The 23,078-nt window shown below is 34.9% G+C and overlaps 4 protein-coding genes across 13 annotated transcripts; 3 read left to right on the plus strand and 1 right to left on the minus strand.

The window, feature by feature from the left end:
- The first annotated feature begins 98 nt into the window (after nucleotides 1-98).
- Nucleotides 99-8,924, plus strand: LOC110813514 (RING/FYVE/PHD-type zinc finger family protein). 3 transcript variants are annotated; one of them, XM_088208472.1, is made up of 8 exons: nucleotides 99-271; nucleotides 340-562; nucleotides 673-997; nucleotides 3,479-3,715; nucleotides 3,821-4,153; nucleotides 5,987-6,076; nucleotides 6,205-6,249; nucleotides 7,581-8,924. In XM_088208472.1, the coding sequence occupies exons 3-8, from the start codon at nucleotides 746-748 to the stop codon at nucleotides 8,505-8,507; spliced, it is 1,884 nt and encodes a 627-aa protein (XP_088064598.1). In that variant the 5' UTR covers nucleotides 99-271; nucleotides 340-562; nucleotides 673-745; the 3' UTR covers nucleotides 8,508-8,924. The 3 variants fall into 3 exon arrangements, with proteins under 3 accessions (XP_088064598.1, XP_088064591.1, XP_088064603.1); XM_088208465.1 differs by lacking the exon at nucleotides 340-562; XM_088208477.1 differs by lacking the exon at nucleotides 340-562 and having other exon boundaries at nucleotides 738-997.
- A 4,297-nt stretch (nucleotides 8,925-13,221) lies between these two features.
- LOC110813564 (putative acyl-activating enzyme 9) lies at nucleotides 13,222-15,264 on the plus strand. Its single transcript, XM_022040762.2, has one exon. The coding sequence runs from the start codon at nucleotides 13,371-13,373 to the stop codon at nucleotides 15,015-15,017; it is 1,647 nt and encodes a 548-aa protein (XP_021896454.2). The 5' UTR covers nucleotides 13,222-13,370; the 3' UTR covers nucleotides 15,018-15,264.
- Nucleotides 15,265-15,716: 452 nt separating this feature from the next.
- LOC110813610 (Tetratricopeptide repeat (TPR)-like superfamily protein) lies at nucleotides 15,717-19,101 on the minus strand. 8 transcript variants are annotated; one of them, XR_015813704.1, is made up of 6 exons: nucleotides 18,713-19,095; nucleotides 18,307-18,449; nucleotides 18,051-18,177; nucleotides 17,143-17,229; nucleotides 16,158-16,346; nucleotides 15,717-16,040 (listed from the first exon to the last, which is right to left on the minus strand). XR_015813704.1 is itself a non-coding variant. In XM_088208495.1 (5 exons), exons 1-5 carry the CDS (start codon nucleotides 18,929-18,931, stop codon nucleotides 16,209-16,211), a joined length of 714 nt encoding a protein of 237 aa, XP_088064621.1. In that variant the 5' UTR covers nucleotides 18,932-19,095; the 3' UTR covers nucleotides 15,717-16,208. The 8 variants fall into 8 exon arrangements, 4 of the variants coding, with proteins under 4 accessions (XP_088064621.1, XP_021896510.2, XP_088064627.1 ...); XR_015813703.1 differs by having other exon boundaries at nucleotides 15,717-16,056; XR_015813701.1 differs by having other exon boundaries at nucleotides 15,717-16,083.
- A 2,201-nt stretch (nucleotides 19,102-21,302) lies between these two features.
- Nucleotides 21,303-22,614, plus strand: LOC110813609 (uncharacterized). Its single transcript, XM_022040817.2, has one exon. The coding sequence runs from the start codon at nucleotides 21,370-21,372 to the stop codon at nucleotides 22,342-22,344; it is 975 nt and encodes a 324-aa protein (XP_021896509.2). The 5' UTR covers nucleotides 21,303-21,369; the 3' UTR covers nucleotides 22,345-22,614.
- The last annotated feature ends 464 nt before the right edge of the window (nucleotides 22,615-23,078 follow it).

A 23,078-nucleotide genomic window follows, 5' to 3' on the forward strand; every position in this document is an offset into this window, starting at 1 on the left:
TAAATGTTACACGTCAGTTTCCCATCTGCCTCCACCGGGTCGTCCAGTATCAGATCCGACCCGAACTATATAAGAAAGGGTGTAAAAGAGGAAAACAGAAATAAAACTGGCAGTACACACCACTCTGTTCCAAATTTTTTTAAAAAAACTAAAGACACGGATAAGACCCCCCCAGTCTGCATACTGCCGAGTTCTTACGGAAAATTTTCCTGAGATTTGATTTTAGGGTTTCAGTTGTTTCTGCTTCTTGGGCTCTAAATTGTCCATTCAGGTAAGGTTTTCGCTTCTCTCTGTGCAAGTATGTTTTGAATTTAGTCTTTATTTTGCTCTGTTTGGCAGGTTGGATAATGTAGGAGAACATGCGGAAAACATGGTTCCGAAAGTCTTTAGTTTAGTATCTTGAGGCCTTTCAAGAAAACAAATTATGCCTGTGAAACTTGCTTCTTGTACTTTTCTTGCTTTGTTTACTGTCTGTCTCTCCAAGTGAACAAGAGCTTTAGGAATTGGTTTTCCCCCAAGACTTTTTCTCCCATTTCTTGGCAACCAAACGGAGGATTTTCTGGTTTTTTTTTTTTTTTTTTTTTTCCTTCAATACTTTTCTTTTCTTGTTTCTGTTTTTATGTAGTGAATAATGTATTTGAAAATTCATTTAAACCTTTTGAATCTTTGAAGGTTCATGTTATGGTAAAACCCTAATTTCGTGGTCAAAAGCTTGAGAAATTAGGATTTCTTGTCAGTTGTGGATATGAGTTTTGAGGAGGCAACATGCAATGGAGATGGTATGGAATGCATTCAGGGGGTACAGTTCTTGAAAAGTAAAGCAGTGGCTAGTGCATGTGAAGTCACTGTTATACGTAATTCTGGGAATGGGAGCACTAGCACAAGAGAAGGTTTTCTAACCTACAAGAGGAGGAGGTATGCTGGGCAGAGTTTGGGGAGCAAAGTGCTAGGATGTGGCAGAAATTCTGTTGAAGCAGCTAGTCAATTGGCAGGCCAGGTATACAAAGATGTTCTTTGCTACGTGTTTATCAGATTATTTCTTGTTGGATTTTACCGGTCATAAAGTTATTTGTTCACATTTTCTTCGTATTTCAAAAAATTATTTGTGATTTTGAGCTTTTGAAGTACAAGGATCTCTAAAATGGTATTGTGCAAGTTCGAACATAAACTCAGCTTTTGTTGAACTATAAACACAATAGACAAGCGTCCAGAAGATTTTGGAATTTCTTTGGTTTTTTGAATTAACAAAATAAAGCTGCATCCACGGAGATTTTTATTAGTATGAGGCTCCTGTCCAAGGATATCTTAGAAATGACTGATTTGGTGTGGCTTTGGCAGTAGGATGAACATGAAAGGCATCTATCTTCATGTGAAGTGAGGATGGCCATTCACATAATAGAGATCTTTGCTACAAATAAAATTTATTTATTTAATAAACTCTGTGTAGTGGTTTGTGATTTCAATTGAAGTTCTAAGACAGTAGTTAGGGCTTGAGTGCCCCAATAGCATTCACTGTTCTCACAATGAATTGCATTCCTGTCTGGTATATAGAGAGAAAATGTCACTCTAGAGCTCTTCTTGTTCAATTTAAGACACGTATGGACTTTAGGGAACTAAGGAATCTTTTACTTTCTGTGCCATGTTAATGATCCAGAACTTTATTTCATGGCTTTTAATTTGCTGTATAAGTGTTCTCTTTCATATGATGCCTTAAATGGAAAGGAAGATGACATATAATTTTGGGCGCTTTTTAGAGTTATTATGCTTGTTACATATTGAAAAATGTGTTGCTTTCAGGTCAACTGAAAAATCATCTCCTTTTCTACATTGTTTTCATTTCATTTGCTGGATAACATTCTTCCTCTTCTTCTGCAGGATAAGAAAATAAGAACAGCTTATGCATGTGAACAATAGATTCTTGGTGCTTGAAATTCATATATGTTTTGGAGTAAAAAGTGTGCTTGGTGCTTGAAATTCTTGAGTTCCTAAAATTGTATGTACGGCGCTTGTAGGTCGGAATGCATATGCGGTTTTCATGTTTGTTAGGATACGATGTATATAACATACGAAGATGACTTTCTCCCCAGTGAGAGTTGTTTGGTGGGTAAGAAATAACTCATTCACTGTTAGGGGGAGTCAGCACCAATAGGGGACAAATTAACAGAAGAGTATCTTAGATAATTTGGCATGTCCAATATGGGACCACAGATGTACAAATGTGGAAGTTAGTTTTAGAAGATTTAATCTGAAGACGTATCTTCAATAATCTCACTGAAAAGACGATTCTTGCGTGGTTGTCTGGATGAAGAGTATTGTTTAGCTTTTTCCTGACTAGTCCATAATCAAGCAACAGTTGGGTTGATGATTTGTAGATATCTGATACTTAATCTTGATATGCATCATATAAATGAGCTTGCAAAATCTTGATGCAGAAATTAACCTTAATGGTTCAATGTGCTCTTTCTTTATCAGAAACTGAACAAATATATCATTCAAAGGGATTGCAGTTGTGACAAATAAAAAAATATGATATACAATATGCTGAAAGACAAAAATGTCAATTACATCTTTTAAATCCTCCCTACTCATGAGATGATGTCCTTGGAAAGAATAAACAGGTTCTGCAATCATAGATGCATGATCCTACAAAAAGGGGAAGGAAGAGCATCACGAAGCCCTTCCTATCTGCTGAATGACCAAAAGGATTGCCAAAGATTAGAGAGAAAAACCATTTGCATTTGATCCACGAATCCATTCCGAGCCCAAAGCTCTTTCGTAACTGAAGCCCAACCACCCAACTAATATTGAGAAAGCCTAAATTATCCTGGGCAGTTGATTTTTTTTTTCTTTTTTCTGGTGGGGGAGGGATGGGAAGGGGGGAAATCCCTGTTGCAAAGGAAGTAGCCATTGACTTAAATAGTTCTTGACTGCTGGATTCTTTTAGGGGGAAACCGGATGTGAGAAGACTTGATACTTAAAACCTTTGTTGTGTGCTTATATCTCTTTCTGATTCTTGATAATTAATGATACTTTTTACTTCTTGTTGCAAAAACATCATAGACTGCATAAATAGTGAGCTTTGGCTGCTACAGATGAAATATTAGCTTTTCCTACCTTTAAATATCAAACTAAAAGTAGCCCTAATAGGTGTCCCGCTATGCAGCTGACATCAAACTCGACTTATTGTTCTTGACTGAAGAATATAAAGCAGTTTTTTGTTATCTTGAACTTTTAAAGAGAGAAAAAGAAGACAAAATGAATGGTAGTTTTGTTTCTTATGGCTGCATTTGATAGAATCAATCTTAATGTATCTACTAAAAGGGACAAAAGAAAAGACAAAGGGTAGTAGTTTAGTTTCTAGGGTTGCACTTGATTGAATCAATCTTAAGATATTTACTTCTCTCCTTATAGTGCAAGTATCCTTTTTGTCCTGACATGATTTGGTTACTTGTCTTGAACTAAATCTGGTTTCTAACAGATGCCAAAAGGACCGCAGGATATGCTTTTAGACAATTCTTGTGAGCAAGCCTGTCTTCCTGGTAAAAAATCTTGTGCTTTTCTGAATGGCTCAAAGGAATTTTCACAGCTAAAGTGGAAGAATGTGGTACTGGAGCACGTTTATCAGTCATTGAGTGCTGATGAAGAGGGTGTACGGCGTTGTATTCGAGATGCACTTGTATACTGTCCAGGAACTGATCATACTATGAAGATTAAGGTTTGTGCTGCAAAGAAACGTAAGAAGTCATGATAACATTTTCAGTACTTTTCTCTTCCTTGTTTTGAGCTAATACTTTATTTTTTTTTTAAAATACTTCTCCAGGAATCTGGTGTTTGTGATATAATTGAAAATGGATGCACATCTCAGTCTGGGCGCATGCCTAATGGAACTCAGTACAGAGACAAAAATCCTGAGGCTGCCATTTCCAATGGTTCTTCAGATGAATCTAAATGCTGTACTGTCACTGAGATGTGCCAACAAGTTTTCTATAATATTATCGTTTCAGAGAAGTTCACATTACTCTGTAAGCTACTTCTAGAAAATTTCCAAGGAATCAAGGCTGAAAGTCTTTTCTGCATGCATACGATAGACTCCAAGATGAAAGAGGGAGTTTACGAACATTCACCTGAGCTTTTCTTGATGGATATTCAACAGGTACTGATGGCTCTTCAATCTCATAGACAGGCGGTTTCTCTTTTTAAGCATTGGGTCTTAGCTTCTCTCTTGACACAACTAGCACCCCCTTGTGGCCTATTTACACAAAATTTTTTATCCTTTTTTCTTCTGTCCAAAAAAAGTTATCTCTTCACTTTCATTTGGAAGATTATGATGAATGCTTGGTTTTTACAAGTTCTACAGTTTCCAGGGATTCTTTTGGTGTTTGCCATAAGCATGTATTAACTTTCACTATAGTAGACAATCAACCTTGTGACATGTTCTAGCACTGATAATCTGTTATGTTTGAAATATTGCATGAAGTTATGCATTTCCTTGACTCATCATGTGGAAGTAACACATTTTCCTTTATAATCACATTGTATCATCATTAACACATTAGTTCTTTTGTGACTTTTCATTCAATACTTTTTACATTATTGAAAACTAAGAAGCACCAGTATTTAGGCACTCCTATGTGCAACCAAACACCATATGCTTTTTGTGGATCAATAGGTCAACTGTTTTGATATATATATATATATATATATATATTATTCTCATGCATCAACTTTTTTCTCATGTAGTCTTTCGTTGTTCTCATTTTTCTGTATCCGGGTTAATGTTCAACTTCCTAGTTCTCTTTTGCAATTCTAAGAGCTTTTACCTGTTGGAATCTCAGCATTCTGCTAGAGGCTATTTCGGGTTAAAACGTTTCCTATCAGTATTGATGTTTGCGGTGATGACATCAAACTGTGCAAGGGGAGACATTTTGGTTGATGGGATGATTTAACTGCTTTATGTCTTTTCTACATCTCTTCTAGAGTTCCATGCTTTTCTTCTGGAACGAAAAGTTCCTTATGTATTTTGTGCCTGATCCACTTTTGAGTTATCTCTTACAATCACAAAAAAGCTGAGAAGGAAACAAATAAGTATTTGTTTTATCTGACGCATGAAGATAGCTTATGATTGATTATTACCTCTATTCCTCGTCTTCTCTCCCATTCTCTCAGTATTCTTTACTTCTCACTATCCATTATCATTGAGATGTTTCCTTCTCCTGAATTCAGCTAGATTGGATTCATAAAATAGGGAATTTTCAACTTCTTCAGAACATCTATTCCCCATCTACTTAATAGTAAGCTATAATGAGCCTTTCTTAGACTTTCAACGAAATCAGACTTTTATGTGACTTCCAGTCATCTTTTAGGGTCTATTCCAAATTATATTATATTTTCTGTTTATATTCTCTGCTTGGAGGAGTTCTTTATGGCTGAATATGAGTCCATTATGTTAACTTCCTTTGTGCTTTAATCAGCGTAGCTCCCAATTTTTTGATTTTTTAGAAAGAATTCTTTCATGATTATCTTTAAACTTTAGTCTTTGAAGGAGGGTATATTGGTCCAAAAATATGGTAAAAGGTGCTTACAGATATATGCTACAAGCTCCTCACAGAAACTGGTCCTAGAAGCTACTTTTTTTATTTTCAGCTTTTAGTATTTGTTGGACATCAGCAAACATTTTGTGGCTTCTTTTATTACAAAAAGGTGCTTTAAGCACCTTTGACCACCCAAAAAAGTCAATATGAACAACTATTGACCTGTTAATTTTCAGTTACTCACCAAAAGTTAACAATTATATGCTTGTTGATCTCAAAAATAAATAAAAAAAGTATTTATATGCTTGTTTTTGCTATGAGGAAACACATCCAATCAAGGTGAAATTTCTAGCCTCATGGAATTTGCTTGTTGCATGAAGAACCATATTTGCTGTATGTGGATGTTATATATGTATGTATATAGTCTGTATCTTAAACATCAGAAATGGTTTCAGATGTGGAGAAAGTTTGAAGGTATCGGACATGAAATGGTTTATCTTGCTAAGAGCCTCTCAGACATGTCAAAGGATTCCTACAGTGAAGAGGTGTGAAAATCCACGTATGCAGATTGTTGTACTTCTAGGCACTTCTTGTTATATATATATATATATATATTGCTTCATTTGCATGGATATTCTTCTGTTTCAGCCATTTTTTTTAAATACTGTCACAGATTGGATGCTCAGTTCCCCATAGACGAGGAGAAGAGAAAGATAAGGTAAGCTTTTCTAAATTGTTGTACTTTTTATCATCCTCGTATTCAGGACAGCCTTGATATGATAGAGGTTACTTCTAATGGCAGTGTATGTGGTAGAGTAGATTGTTGAAGTTGTTTTGGAGAAAGTGGACCCAGAAAAAGGAAATCCGAATTCCCATTGCTTTTAAGTTATTGTGCAGTAGTCCGTGGTTTTGATCTTGCTTATTTGCCTGGAGGATACCTTATCCTCTCATTTTCTTTTGTAACAGTTCTCTTTCTATAATGACGTTTTGTCATTTATAAAACATCTTGTTCATGTATAACCATTTGTTTTAATAAATAAGATTCTGTTCCATTCTCATATTTAATGTTTGTGGTAGATTAGGCTGAACATGTTTCTTTTTCTTTTTGGGAGAAAGTGGACCCAGCGAAACAATTTCAGAAAACTTTTACTGTTATTGTAGAGGACAACTCACAGCTTGGATAATTAATCATAGTCTCTGAGTGTATATTTTTATTTAAAGCAAAAGAAATAATTTATTCCAGTGATGAAATGAATTTGTGCCAAATGAGATATCCACCATTTCTGCTATGAACTCTCAAGTTGTGTGGAAGTTTTGTTTTCTTGTTGTGATCATGTTTGATGTTTGTTTCATGTTCTCTTCTCATCATTGGTTTGCCAGTTACGCTTCCCTTCCATCTTCCTTCTAATGCAGCGTAGTGGATTAGGGTTTAGAGAGAAATTAGAGAAGAAAAGGATAACTTCATCCACAATTACAAGGTTAGCATCACAGGGTTGTTAGGCACTCAATTCAGTAAGAGGAAATTAGTATTTTGTTCATAAGCAGCCTGTTTAATAATGATGAAGCACCTTTCTCTTTACAGGTTGTTAACATAGCCTAATATGATTTGGAGTTCTTAAACAAGAAAACAAGAATAAATAAAATTTCGAACTAAATAAGACCTAAAACCTTAACAAAATATAAAACATGCCAAGATATAATAGTCTTATTTTAGTAAAGCTGGGCTAGATGGTCCAGCATCACCTTTTCTATCTCTCTCTCAAAATCAGAGAAAGAGAAAAAAGTCAGAAAAAAATAGAAAATACTTGTTTGAGATTTGTTTTAATGTTTGTCCATGTGTCATATATGTGAATGTTAGTGCTGTTGGTTTAATTAAAAAAGATCTGAGTGTTGAAACTTGATGGAGCTATGGGACAGTAGGAGAAATGTTGAGTATTTCTGCTTGGCTGAAGCTTTTATTTGTTTAGTTTTCCATTTATATGGTTCCTAATCTTACACTGCCTTAAACCTTTCCTGATGTAAATATTACATTTTTTCTCTTTGAAACAGTTCTGTGCCCAGGAATCAGTTCCTCATGCTAAACTGGAGCATCCTGCAGCGTACAGTGTGTACAGAATTTGCACTTGCAAACAATGTGGAAAGGAGGCAGATGGGAAGGATTGTCTAGTATGTGATTCTTGTGAAGAAATGTACCATGTGTCCTGCATTGAGCCTGCTGTCAAGGAGATTCCCCCAAGAAGCTGGTATTGTGCAAAATGCACAGCCAGTGGAATTGGATCACCTCATGAGAACTGTGTAGTATGTGAGAAGGTTAATGCCCCTAGGACCTTAATTAGTCATGGTGTTAATGATATTAGTCCAACAAATGGTGAGCCATTTTATGAGATTGAAGAGAATTCAAATGGTAGTATGGAGAATGGGCTTCAAATGTCAGAAGAGAGCAAAAACAACTCTATGTGCAAGGTTTGTGGCGGGGAGGTAGAGGATGGTGAAAAGTTCAGGATGTGTGGTCATTCCTTCTGTGTTAGCAAATATTATCATACAAGGTGCCTGACAACTAAGCAGTTAAAATCATATGCTGCCTGTTGGTACTGCCCTTCTTGTCTCTGTAGAATTTGCCTCAATGACAAAGATGATGATAAGATTGTTCTATGTGATGGTTGTGATGATGCATACCATATTTACTGCATGAAACCACCTCGCACTTCAATTCCAAGGGGCAAGTGGTTTTGCAGAAAATGTGATGGTGGTATACAGAGAATACGCAAAGCAAAAAGAGCATTCGAAAAATTTGAAAATAAACAGAAAGAGAGGGGTGGAGACAGTGAAAAGGAAAATGAAGTATCTGAAAAGCAACAGTGCGAGAATGAGAAAGAAGAATCGGACAAGGGAAGAGGAGGAATGGACATGCTCTTGTCTGCGGCCAATACTCTAAACTATGAAGAGAAGATGGCTGCCATTCAGATAAAGAATTAGAAGGAAGTTTGATATTGAAGAATGACTTGTCTAGTATGTTTACTTGCTGATTCCCAAAAATTTATTTCCGGTGCAATTTTTTGGGGGACAAATATTTTGGTAGGTTGTAAAGCACTAGATCTACTGACTTTTGGATAGATAACTCAGTGACAACATGATTCCAAAGGCTGTATATCGCTGGCTAGCATCCCATGAATCAGGATCAGGGGGGAAAAGCATTAGATTCATTTTGTGCAAATGACCCTTTAAACATTTTGGAGGATATTTTGCCCACTTTGTACTAAGCAGTATATACTTTTGAAGAGGAGTCCTCAAAAAACAGTGTTTCTCACTCTTGTTAAGTGTTGTAAAATGAAGAAATTGTGACTAAAGCAAACTGAATTAGTAATGAAGTGGAAGGATTATTCTCTGTCTCCAGCTTACTGAATTAGTAAATTTGATTTTAGGTGGAAGCAAAATTCAAAAATTTGAAAATGCTCATTTTAGGTGAAAGCCCCTGGACTGGTTGGAGAGGAGCGAAAAGAATGATTCTAGGGACACATCAGGTAGCTAAGGGTTTAGGGCCATTTTAAGGGCCCTCTAAGGCCCATTTTAATGCTCACATAAGGCCCATATCAGGCCTATTTTAAGGCCTACAAGACCCATTTTAAGGCCCCTATAGGGTCAAATGTCATTAAAAGGTGAGCCCAAAACCAAACAAGACAACTGAAGACGGCAAATGTACCGTTAAGAAATGACCATCTTAAGGCCCATATGAGCCCATACAAGACTCATTCAAAGGCCCACATGAGGCCCATTTTAAGGCCCACTTAAGACCATCACAGGACAATTTTAAGGCCCCTCTACGGCCCATTTTAAGGCTCGTATAAGGCCCATTTTAAGGCCTATGAGGCCCGTTTTTATTTTGTTTTCGATTATTTTGAGAAATAAAGTTTAGTTGGAAATTTAATTGCAACTTTGATTTGTATTTTGTTTTGATTTGGACTTGGTTCGCTGAAGAAACAAAATTTAAACTTGAAACTTGAAACATTGGGTCTAGAAGAACAAATTAAGGAGTTGAATCTAAAAGACTTTTGAGTAAGTTTGAATTAATAATAGAGGGTGTATATACATGTATGCGCACACCCTAATATTATTCTGAAAATATTGATAAAATATCTATACATTACATGTTTTGATAGATATATAAAATATATTTAATAAAGTATTGGCCTTAGTACTTACTTATTATGGTATTCCATGAGGAATATCAGACGCGAATGGAAGTGGTGGATGCATTGAACTAACCATTAAAAAGTTTAAGTCATAATGTGATCGTCGCAATTGACACGACAATGTGCATCTACCAGCTGCATCATGCAATTTTTTTTTTACCAACCTCATCATGTAACGCATGCAAACAAGTTTATACAATGCGTATTGGCTGGAACTATGATTTTATCCTTGTTTTTAAGTAAGAATTAGGGGAGGAAAAAAAAAAAAAACTCACACTAAAATTATTACAAATGAAATGAAAGAAGAACTTCGAGCATTAAGTAAAACACATACTTGAGATTCTCTATATTGTTGGCTGTAAATGGGTACGTAATATAAATAACATAATTGACTTTTGTTTCTCGTGATGATCGTATATCTTTTTGATGCACTAATCATGATATTATTTTCTCGTGCTGGTTTCACAACGAAAACCATCCTTACTTATGGTGAAACTCACGTACAAAGGTGTAGTCTTCTTGATGATCATATATTATATACTGATTTAATATTTGAATTTCACGTTAAATAAAAATATATGATTATTAAACTCTGTATAGTGGTTCAAGTCATATATTACTATTAATTTAAGTTTAAATATTTTAAAAGATAATAGTTTGATTTTAAAATTTTTTTAGATTAATATTGTTTTAACTTGAAACGTGTAAATAATATCAAAATATATATTAACTTAAATTATGAGTTTCATATAAGGGGCCGAGTCTCATATTACTAACACTTGAGATTAAGTTTTTGAGGGTTAGAATTTCTCCCAAAAGTTATTTGATTAGTAGTAATTGAGCTCAAGATATTACAGTCGAATTCAACATGACATTATTTATGATGTTTACTTAGTTAATCAATTTATAGTTGCATATATATATATATATATATTTGCTTATGTTAGTATTTAAATGTAATTTGGATTTTACTTTATGTCAAAACACTTTGTTTCGTTAACTAATTTTTTATCCATTTCTTATTGATTCTTTTTTTGGATACATTGATGTTAATTGGCCATTTTTTTTTGAAAGGTAAAAATTTATTGAAACAATATAACTGTATAGATAGATAGATGTACACAAAGGATAACCTTATTAAACTAAAACATAATAAGTGAATACAACATTAACATAAAACATAGCTAATATCAACACAACAACTTTGGGTCGGTAGGACTTTAGACTTTATGAGATATTTGAATCGTGAATTGTGATTGTTGTATGTAGACTTGATAAGAACGTTGAGAGTTTGAGTAATACAGATTGTGATATCCAAATCTCATATTAAAAAAGTATATGATTATTGGACGTCACATAAGAGGTGAAGTATATATTGCCAATGACTTGTGATTGATCTTTTTAGGGGCCAGTATTTGGATTCAAAAATTTGTTGGGTTTATAGTGTTTGGTTACGTAACATTATAATTGAACTAAACTTGATACTATTTATATAGTTCACTCAGTTAATCAATTTATGATTTCTTTTATTTTCTATTACTATTTAACCATCTTCTTTGGATTCTTCTTTATGCCAAGGCACTCTTTTTCATGAACTATTTTTTTTATCTGCTCTTATTAATATTGTTTGAATTGATGCTAATTGAACATTTTTCTAAGTGACAATTTATTGAACAATGACCATGAAAGACAAATATACATGAACAATAACTGTGCATAACTAAAGTATAATAAGCAAATACAACATTATCATAATAAGGATTGTGTATCAACTTGATAACTTTAAGTTGATACAATTTTAAATTTTATTCGACGTTTAAATTTTAATTTGTGATTATTTTATATTGATTTGATTGGGGAATATCGAAAATTTGGCTGATGCAGTTATAATATCCAACAAATCTTATATATTAGAAAAATGTGACTTTTGAGCTCCATATAAGGACTTAAATCGTACATTATTAATAATATGAGATTAACTTTTGGTTGTCGGTGATTGTGGGCTAAAAAATTATCGGATTAGTAATGTTTAAGTTTAATAGATCACGTTTAAACTCAATAGGATATTATTCATAGTTTATTTAGTTAATCAATTTATTACTTTTTGCTTGTGTTACTATTTAACCCTCATTTGAATTGTTCTTTTTGTGAAGACACTCTTTTTCATATACTATTTTTTTTTTTTACTTGATTTGAATACTTTGATACTAATAGAGCACTTTTTTAAATGTAAAAATTTATTGCAATAATAGCATCCCCTAAGATTAATTTAAATGAACGACAACCGCATCCAACTAAAACAAAATCAATAAATATAATATTAGTATAACACAAGCATGTATCAACTTGGTACCTTCGGATTATTGGGATCTTGGACTTAGTGGGATACTTAGATTGCGATTTGTTATTTTTAGATGTAAATATGATGAAAATATAAAAAATCTAATTGATGCAACTTAAGATATTTAAATCTCATATAATAAAAATACGTTATTATGATTACCCATGATTTAGATTTGAAAAATTATTAGATTAGTGGTATTTAGACACGAAACGTGACAACTGAACTTAATTTGATATTACAGTCTTACTCATGGTATTAATTTTGTTTATTACTTTTTATCACCTAAAAGTTAAATATAAAACTATTGCTTTTTCTGACGTTTATTTCATTAGTGTTATATATATATATATATATATATATATATATATATATATATTAAGTTTACTTTTAACTAGTATATAAATTGTTAGTACAAATAAATTTTTTTGTTTTTAAATCAAATAAATAGTAGCAGAAATAATTATTCAGATATAATTTCAGTAAAAACTCAATTAAACATAATTTTCTTTTTAAAATAATTCAACTTAATGTTAACATATAAAATCTCAACTGTGAGTTTAAATATTTTTTGCTGTATCCACATTTTTAGATAATACTGGTAAATGTATTACAGTATATATACATAAAAATGTGTATTTATAGTAGTAAAGTGGAAATAACATTGGAAGTGATGATGAAAATTTGGTCGCAATTTGAAAAGGAAAATTGTGTTTAGCATTTCTTAAAAGTATTTCTTTTTGTAGTTAAATATTACATACGCATGAATGTATATTATTATGTATAAGCATATATATATATATATGTGTGTGTGTGTGTGTGGAAATAAAAACTACAGTGACGATCTTATTATCTATGAATTGTTTGACTGTGTAGAAGAAAAGAACTCTCTTGGTTAATGTGATTAATCTCCATATTTTGCAAATTTAGCGTCGCATTTGTTACCTTTCAACATTAATTTGATAAACAGAAGAAGAAGTCGTTCTGAATCTTGAGACGGATGCTTATAGAAATCTATATATATATATATATGTGTGTGTGTGTGTGTGTATATGTACGTATATACATATATTGTTGTGCAGTCCATTTGTCAACTAATTCTGGTAAATATTAGTATGATTACAATAATTAATATGTTACTAATTCTCGTTAAACGTAGAAAATTATGTAACAACCAAGTTTTGTCGTTTAAATATTCATAATATCTTAAAAATACGACGTAAGAGGTTCTGCTACCGCGAAGTTCAAAGTATATAAGTGATATGAATGTAACTAAAAACTCCTGGTTATAAACTTTGGTGTTCAGTCATGGAGCTAATGATCACCCCAACCCCTGCAAACTCTTCCCCTCTCACACCCCTTGGCTTCTTGGAGAGAGCTGCTTGCGTTTATGGTGACTGTCCCTCCGTCGTATACGACACCGTTTCGTACACGTGGTCACAGACTAACCATCGATGCCTCCGGCTGGCATCTTCCATTTCATCCCTCGGCATCGGGAGGGGCCACGTGGTGTCCGTCCTCGCCCCAAATATCCCCTCCATGTACGAGCTCCAATTTGCTGTCCCCATGTCCGGAGCCGTCCTCAACAACCTAAACCTTCGCCTGGACGCTCATGCTCTCTCCGTGCTCCTGCGCCACAGCGAATCAAGGCTCGTCTTCGTTGACCACGACTCTCAACCTCTCTTATTAGAAGCCGTATCTTTGTTCCCGCGAAACACCAAGCCTCCGCTTCTCGTCCTCATCGACGACGGTGCTGCCTCTGCGGGAACACCAACGTCAGCCGTTGATTTTCTTGACACCTACGAGGGAGTGATGGAGGGTGGTGATCCGAAGTTCAAGTGGGTCCGGCCTAATAGCGAGTGGGACCCAATGGTTTTGAACTACACGTCGGGCACAACTTCGTCACCTAAAGGGGTGATTCATAGTCACCGGGGAATTTTTATTATAACCGTTGACTCACTCGTTGACTGGTCAATGCCTAATCGACCAGTTTACATGTGGACCCTACCGATGTTCCACGCCAACGGATGGAGCTTCCCGTGGGGCATGGCGGCGATTGGTGGAACCAACGTTTGCATGCGTAGAGTCGACGCGCCGGCGATGTACCGTTTGATTGAGCGACACAGGGTGACCCACATGTGCGGTGCGCCTGTGGTGCTCAACATGCTATCAAACTCCCAAAACACGCCGCAGAAACCCCTTGACCACCCTGTGCACATCTACACAGCCGGAGCTCCACCCCCTGCCCCGATCCTATCACGAGTCGAGTCGCTGGGTTTCGTGGTGAGTCATGGATACGGGATGACCGAGACGGCCGGGCCCGCCGTGTCTTGCGCCTGGAAACCCAAATGGGACAAGTTGCCGTTATCTGAGAGAGCAAGGTTAAAGGCAAGACAAGGAGTGAGGAAGCTAGGATTCGGTGAGGTCGACGTGATAGATCCCAAAAGTGGAGAGAGCGTGAAGCGAGACGGGTTAATGATGGGCGAGGTGGTTTTGCGAGGGGCGTACGTGATGCTAGGATACCTAAAGAATCCAGAAGGAAGTGCCGCGTGCATGAGAGAAGACGGGTGGTTATATACCGGGGACGCGGCGGTGGTGCACCCAGATGGGTACCTGGAGGTGAGAGATCGGTTCAAGGACGTGATAATAAGTGGGGGAGAGAACATAAGCAGCACGGAGGTGGAGTCAGTGTTGTACTCGAACCCGGTGGTGAAGGAAGTGGCGGTTGTGGCGCAGCCGAACAAGTTCTGGGGGGAGATTCCGTGTGCGTTCGTGAGTTTGAAGAGCGGGTTGGCTCGGAATCCGACGGAGAAGGAGATAAGGGAGTTTTGCAAGGGAAGGCTGCCGAGATACATGGTGCCAAGAAGGGTGGTGTTTCAAGAAGAGTTGCCCAAGACTTCCACCGGCAAGATTCAGAAGTTTGTGCTCAGGGAAATCGCCAAATCTTTCAGTTAATTACTTCCATGTCTTAGCGTCCATTTCTTTTAATATTATATATATATATACATATATAAAGAACTATATATACGTAGTGTCCACTTCTTTTTAATTCTCATACGCACTGCTGAATCAGCCGCAATAAAGTCAGGATTGTTTTTCCGGCCGGCCATAACTATTAGCATTCATCCAACAGTAGTCATACAAGCTACAAGGTTGACGCGATGTACTCGTTAAATAAATAATTAGATACATTTACCAGTAAGCTGGCATAGTAATCAGTAATTAGATATTTGTTAATCTATTACTAAATACATTAATATGAATTTCTTTTTTTTTTTTTAAAGAAGAGATAAATATCATGAACTTGGGCATTAATAATACAATATAATATGTTACCAAAGCTTATGTTATTAATAAAATTTTATAAATTATTCTACAGTTTATGTTGTTATTATTTGTTAAACTTTGATGTTAAATTTAATAGTTCAAAATTACCAAAGTACTTCTAATTTAATAACAAAATTACTATAATAGTCTCAATAGTATAAATAAACAATATAATATATTAAAAAAAATTATATCATTAAAATTTATCTAATAAGTTTTAAATTTTTTTTAAAAAAATATATTTGAAATTTATTTTTTTAGAACATCATTCATTGAAACATTATTGTAACCTTTTTCCAGATGTAAAAACCTGTCAACCCAGCTTAGTGGAAAGTGGAACCAGACGGTGCATAAGCAAACTTATAACTTCGTGCATATATATATATATATTACACCCAAACACACACACACACATACATATACTTGTATGTATATCTATAGGACTCAGATACAATCCCAGTCCAGATGAAGTAAAATCACGAGGGATGCTCCGCATAAATCACTAACTCAGCAGAGGCAATTCAGCTGCAAGTACAACTCTCCCTCCCCTCCGGTTTGTCTTCCCCTCTGCCAACTTACGATTTTATCTGGGCTGCCAGTTGCAAATGATCCCATGAATCTAGTTCTCCGTTCTCCTTGTTTGCCTTCCTACTGCATCAGGACTTCTCTATCATCATTCACGGGACAACATCAACTGTATTCATTGGCGAATTATGTAAATCTTTTCCACTCAACTTACCAGATAAGACTCAGAGAAAAGATATATACCATACAAAAATAAAGGAAGTATTCTTCTTCCTTTTTGTTTCTCAAGCACGTTCAGGATCCCCCAGTCTTATTATCCCCTACAACATATCGGTTTCTATCATTGCTCAGTCCTGATGCATGCAGCTGCTTTCTCCTCTTCACAAGATGCAATGCAGTTTGTCTGTCATCTTTAGCCTCCTCGGAATCAGGCTGCATGTGATAGCTACGATTATGAAAACCTCAATCATACAATTCTTATTGTGTAAAACAGAAATATAACTTTTAATGGGGGAAACAAAACCATTAAGCCCTTCAAGTACAACTTCAATAGCTGTAATTTCATAAATCGTTCATGTTCCAAAAGGTTAGAAATAAAGTAATAACAATATGGAACACCTATTACAGTCTGCTGCTTCTATTTGTCACAACATTCCAAAGTTGATGTTTCCATATACATGCATTTTCTTTTTGCCTGATAAACACTGTGCTCAAGTGTAAACAAGAAGACTAATTCAGCCAGGTTTCTCTATGTTGCAAACTAATTTTTCACTTAATCATGAATGTGAAGATAGCCAGAGACTCGAGATCCAAGTTTTAAAAGCTCAGACAGAGAACAATACCAGAAATGAAGAGCATAGCTTTTGTAATCACTAGAACCAAACGAAATTCCATTAGATTATGGCTCTGTTTGGTAAATGAAAATATTGTCTAGTTTTTATTTTCTAAACTAATATTTAGTTTATTCAGAGGGCCATATAAATTAGATAACAAAAAAGAAAATGATAGTGATGATAATGAAAGTGATGAAGTAAGTAAATTTCAAAATGTTGTTTCTAGTATTTTTTAGAAAATTATCTTAATCGTGCTTTTATTATTCCCGAAGCACGCAACTGTTACACATTTTGTGAATAAACCTATGCATAAATACATGTGAATTTACTAAACAATGCATAAAAACTAGAAAAGATTTTCATGTACCAAATGGACCATATTTCTTAAAAGTTACCTTGATAGCTAATGCCCTGTCAAAACTTTCTATGGCACTATCAGGCTCCCCAAAGTTTAACTGTGCCCTCCCAAGGGTGATCCATGCCTGGAAGATCCACTTTAGTAAGGAACAAAAAAGACAACATAAAATAACGTGAATGCACCTTCTATAACTTTTAATATAATTGCAAGCTAGGACAGCAGCAACTGCAATTACTACTGCACTGGTAACGGCAGTAAGTCCAGGCCATTTGGGATCTCACCTTGTATGCAACAACTACTCTACCAATTAACTAGTGATGAAGAATAGAACGAACATCTACTTTTCACTTTGAAGATTTACCCAAAATAAGACACGCATATTATGATTTATGCATGCACATAAAGGGACAGGCAGGCTCTTCATACAATCACAAAGGCTAAGTAGAACATGAAAGAGACCTTGACTGAGATATTAACATATAAAGCACTATAAATATTTGCTGACATGCCAACAAGCCAATGGCGAATCTAAAGTTAATGATTCAAGGAACTGTCAGGCAGGTTTTAACAGCTAGTTCCTGTCCTGAACTTCAGTAAAATATGTCCAGCTGCAGTTTCATAGCTTACTCCCAAACTTCAGTTAATATGCACGATATAAGATGTCTGCAGAATTTGGAAATTAGCACACAACATTGCCGAGTTGTACACAGTCCAAAATCAGTTCAGTTATATGTTTATATCAATAGAGGAAGTTCAGCAGTCGGAGCAATCACCCCAACCTTAAACATGATATGAAACATTCAGTTAGTATTTAACATGTAACATTGAAAAACATAACAAAATATTCTTCTAATTATTCTTCCATTTTGATAATCTTGATGAAACAAGAGCATCTCCAGATGAAGATGCCAAATTTTATGTATAAAATGGTAAAGGGTTAAGTACCTCAGCCCATGAAGGTTCCAACTCAGTAGCTCCTGTAAAGTATAGTGTACTCTTAAAATCAAATTGTAGAAAACAACCAGTGAAGGAATCATGAAACCCCAAAAGATAGTCTGCGGCTGAAAATAAACTGTTCCAAGGGCATGGACATGCAGATGCAATGCGATCAAAGGAAGGAGACAACATGAATGAAAGACTTAGAAACACATCTGGCAATTTCATGCAGAAATAAAACAAAAAGAGAAAATAAAAACAGAACCTACGAGTGGCTGCCTTGAGTGCTTTCCATGCATCTCCAATTTCCAGTAAAACTTGGGCCTTTTGTTCTTGCAGTTTTGCATTTTCCGGTATCAAATTCAGAGCAGCCTCCCATTTCCCAAGTGCTTCTGGGTATTTTCCTTCCTTCCAAAGAAAAACAGATAATTTAAATATAATTGGAAAGAGATGCACAAAATTACCAAGCCGAGCTAATTACAAGATAACTAAAGTAGTGATAGGCACATAACAATCATCCATTCCACCATGTCTCAAACCTAATAATACCCGATTAACAATTTAGCAAAATTTCCGAATTTTACGATGGAACTCTGCCCAAAACCCATGAAAATAATTATTAGAAGAAACTGGGGAGAAAGAAAGATTTACTGGGGAGGTAGGGAATATACCTCAGCAAACTTGTTTCCTTGGAGTTGAAACGACTCGGCTAGCTGTTTAGAGCGAGAATCAAAGTGAGCAGGAAGATGATGATCCCCCGTTTTAAGTTCTGAATCAGATTGGTGCTGTTGGTTGTTATCCGGGCTTTCTTGGTCAAAAGGGAGACTTGGGTAGTGGGATATAGCACCCAATGACCGCTTCTTCGTCTTCTTGGTCCATGTCACCTTCATCTCCTCTATCACTGGATTTTCCAGATAAACGCTTGTCTTTCTATTCCTCTGCCCTGTCTCGGTTAAGATCCAGAAGATTCGACGGAGTGGAGAGCAGAACACCCGATACTCAACGGTGCCGTATGCCGTTCACAAAACAACCTTTGTCGTTCGTCAAGGGGCAAACAGACAAACGGTGCCGTTTTGTAACTTGAAGGATAAGCCCGGATGTGAAAATGGGCTTGGGCTCAGTCTCTTAAATGGGCCTAAAAAACACGAAAGAGAATTAAGGAGAAAGTGACACGTGTACATCTGTCTCTTAAATGACTTGGTCAACACGTCATCTTAAAGGATAAAATTTTAATTATAACTTTTTCCAAGTTGGCATTTCTGGCAAAGAGGCGATTACGTGGCATAAACCCTCTTCATCACAAGTCTATTTATTAAGGGGCAAAACGCAGTGCAGAGTACAGAGGTGGTAAAGAAGAAGAAGAAGATGAAGACGAGTGAAGAAAAAGATTTTGCAGAGGAGAAGAGGCTTTTAAAAATGGAGGCTGAGGACAGTGGGGGAAGAAAGTGGTTGAAGCCAAAACCAGCAAGTGTGATGCCGAAACCAAGGAGGTCAGTAAAAACGATGGCGTTTAATCTCTTCCTCCAATCCATAGCATCTTCTTCTTGCTGCTGCTCCCACTCAAATAACCCTGGTTCTCCTTATTGATACTTTCTGCCATTACTGAAATTTTCAGTTCTCAGAATTTTGTTTCATTTCCTTCTTTTGTTACCACTACGTGTTTATGTATCTTTCTTAAACATCATTTTGGTTTCCTATTTCGATATTATACATATACATATATTCAACTGGTACTGTATGTATCAATACACATTTTCCCAGGTACGTAGTTCCATCTGGGTTCATTCCCAATCACCATGGAAAACCGAGTTCATTCCCCAAATATTAGAAAGAAAAAAAATTATTTCGTTATAAAGAATAAAATAATTCAAATGGCAATAATTTAATATAATGATTCAATTGCAATAAACAAGTTCAAATATAATGTGAAAAGTCCTATTACCAAAAAGATGTAATAATATCATTTTGTATGGAATTCTAAATTTCAAAATTAAATTAGCTTTATATATCACAATAAACTAAAATTAATTAAAATAATAATAATTGATGATGATGAATGCCAACCTTGAATGAGGTAATTTCATCAACTCTCACTATAATGATTTAAACTACGTGTTTGTTTGAATTATTTGGACCGAGTCAATGTTATCATTAGACATAATTCGAAAAATAACAAATATATATACAATTATAATGAATAAATACAATATTAGATTAAGACAAACATTAGTCTAAAATTAAACGTACCAGATTAAAGCTAAAGATTCAATCGATGAAATTTTAGTCTACATATATACATTAGTTATATATTTAATACCTTAATGTTTTATTTGCATAATTTATATAATGTACATATATGTTATTTTAATTTTTAATATTAAAATATATTAATCGATCTAAATTAGATCAAACTAAATGTAGATCAGACTAAATAAAAAAAAATTAGATTCTAAAATTTTTGGACCGAATACTAGACTAAACATTTATGCAGTCTACTTCAATTCGGTTTTTCAGTTCAAACCAGATAATGATCGCTCGTAGTAATAGATTTAACTTTTAAAATATATTTTATTTTATTTTTTGTGGGTCTATTTTTATAATTAAATATATTAATTTATAGGTTCATAAACGGTGAACACGAGTTTATTACTACATCCATTCTAGAATCTTAAAATAATTATAATCATATCTATAAATATATGTATTGGATTAACATTTGATGATTGTAAATGAGATAATATAAAGTTTGAGTCATCATAAAAGATTATGGTGAAAGCTTCAAACCGTTCCAAGTCTTAGGCCCCTGTTTGGGTAAGGATAATAAAATCCTCTTCTTGGTTTTATCTATTCCATATATATATATATATATATATGTATGTATGTCTTGTGAATTTACTTATAAATTTATTATTTTTATCTTAAAATGATGAAAATTACATCTTGTTTAAAATTAAAATAATATATTAGTATAATTTAAAATTATTTTTTATAATTTCGTACAAAAATTGAACTTTAATTTTTTAAAACTAGTTATAATTAAGAAATCAACGGTGGAAATAAAAAGCAAAGTGAGTGAAATGGCGGCTTCAATATATATCCGTTGTACAAACGGATTCATAAATCCATACCCGGCAAGCAAATTCAAAATAACCTGAAAAGCTAAAAGCACTCAAAGCAAAAGCAAAAGCCAAAGCATTAGCTTTTCCTTTTCAAATCTAACGACCATCTTCTTCTGTACATATATATATTGATATAATATATATATATATATATATATGTGCGGGCATAGATTTTTGTGTTTCCCAAACCAAGAAGAAGCCAAAACAAGATGGGTTGCTGCATTAGCAAATGCAAACCCAAGAGGGCTCTGGTAGATGAACTCAACTTTGTACAAGATAAGCTTGTCATCTCCTCACAACCCAACAAATTAACCCATTTATCAAACAAAGTAAACCCTTTAATTTCCTTGCCAAGAAACATCATCAACAATCCTATTCCTAATTTCTCAAACAACAAAATCTCCCCTATAATTTCACCTTCTTCCCCTTCTAATTCTTCTCTCTATTCCTCGACTTCTGCTACTACTCCCAGCACCAGTACAATCACCTCATCATCCTCCTCCTCCTCCCTTTCAACCACTGCGTCTTCACTCTTGATCACCTCCAAGATCGACAGATCTTTCTCCAATGAATTCTTGAGAGCCTGTTACAGAGATAACCCACATATCCTTCGTATTAACTCTATAAGGGAACACTCTCTTTCACTACCAACCACCAAGATATCTCACTCCCACACATCGCCACCGTTCAAACAATTCTTCTCTCGAACTCTAGCTGGGTCTGGGTCTGGGTCTGGCTCTGGCTCTACGCCGCACAAGAGGGTCCGTTCTAGTTCTCCCAATAACACCACCCTAACCCGGCAAAAGAGCTCCCGAAACCACTATCCCTACGGGCCTAGCAGAACTGGTTTGAGATCACCTTCTCCTAGCAGGAGATTTAGCAGTGAAAACGGCGTGGGAGCGTTGACCAATCCCTTAAAGGAAAGCTGCTCTAAGACGCGTGTGGTTGGTCCGAAGCTAAACGCAACAAGCTCTGTTTCAAGACAGGAAAGTTTCGGGCCGGCGAGTCCAAATAGGAAAGCGAGCACTGGAAACAGAGAGACTCGCGTACATCGTGTTAGTTCTAAAATCGATGAAACAGCAGTTATGGACGCCGTTTCAAGTCAAGAAAGTAACACCGACTGCATTCTAATAGAGGACATCGACAACCCTCTTATCTCGTTGGATTGCTTCATTTTTCTCTAGAAATTTCTGTGTGTGAGTGCATATATACATATATACATATATATATGTACATACATATACACGAATCTTGCATCATGTTCAAATTTTGCTTTGTTTTTTTCCTCATATAATATTCATTATCTGCATGCGGAAGGTTCAAATTGCTTGAATTTTTCTGCATTTATATGTCACTGAGATATTGGATGTATGATCTTTTATCCAATTTTCTTGCTGGTTATAATGTTCTTGAGTTTTAAGAAAATGCAATTGACATGATGATGATATAGCGAATATTGTATGTATATTGTTATTAATTAGTTCCTAATTCTACTATTATATATATATTTGAAAACTTAAAATGTTGTCATGCAATAGATATATGGTTTATTAAATTTTGGTTCAAAAATATTATTATTATTTTATCTATTTTCTAAAATTAAATTATTGGGAATTTGACTTATTATAATTTTTTGAATTATTTTATGTAAATTTAAAATTTGCATGACGATAATATCATCATTTTTTTACGTAGTGGAAATTTTGGGCTGAAAGAGTCAAAAAAAGAAAAAAAAAAAAAAAACTACATCGTTGACCATTTCTTCATCTAAATTTCACTGACGCGCCCGCAAGTGTGTGCAAAGCACGGGTTGACCGTTTAAGCGTGTTTCGTATGTGATTATTTTTTACTCTGAAATTGGTGTCTGAATCCAATTATTTTCGTATATACCTTTACACATTATATTATTATTAATATG

The sequence above is a fragment of the Carica papaya genome, chromosome 1 (assembly GCF_054855325.1).
Source record: "Carica papaya isolate Zhongbai chromosome 1, ASM5485532v1, whole genome shotgun sequence".
Classification (NCBI taxonomy): Eukaryota; Viridiplantae; Streptophyta; class Magnoliopsida; order Brassicales; family Caricaceae; genus Carica; species Carica papaya.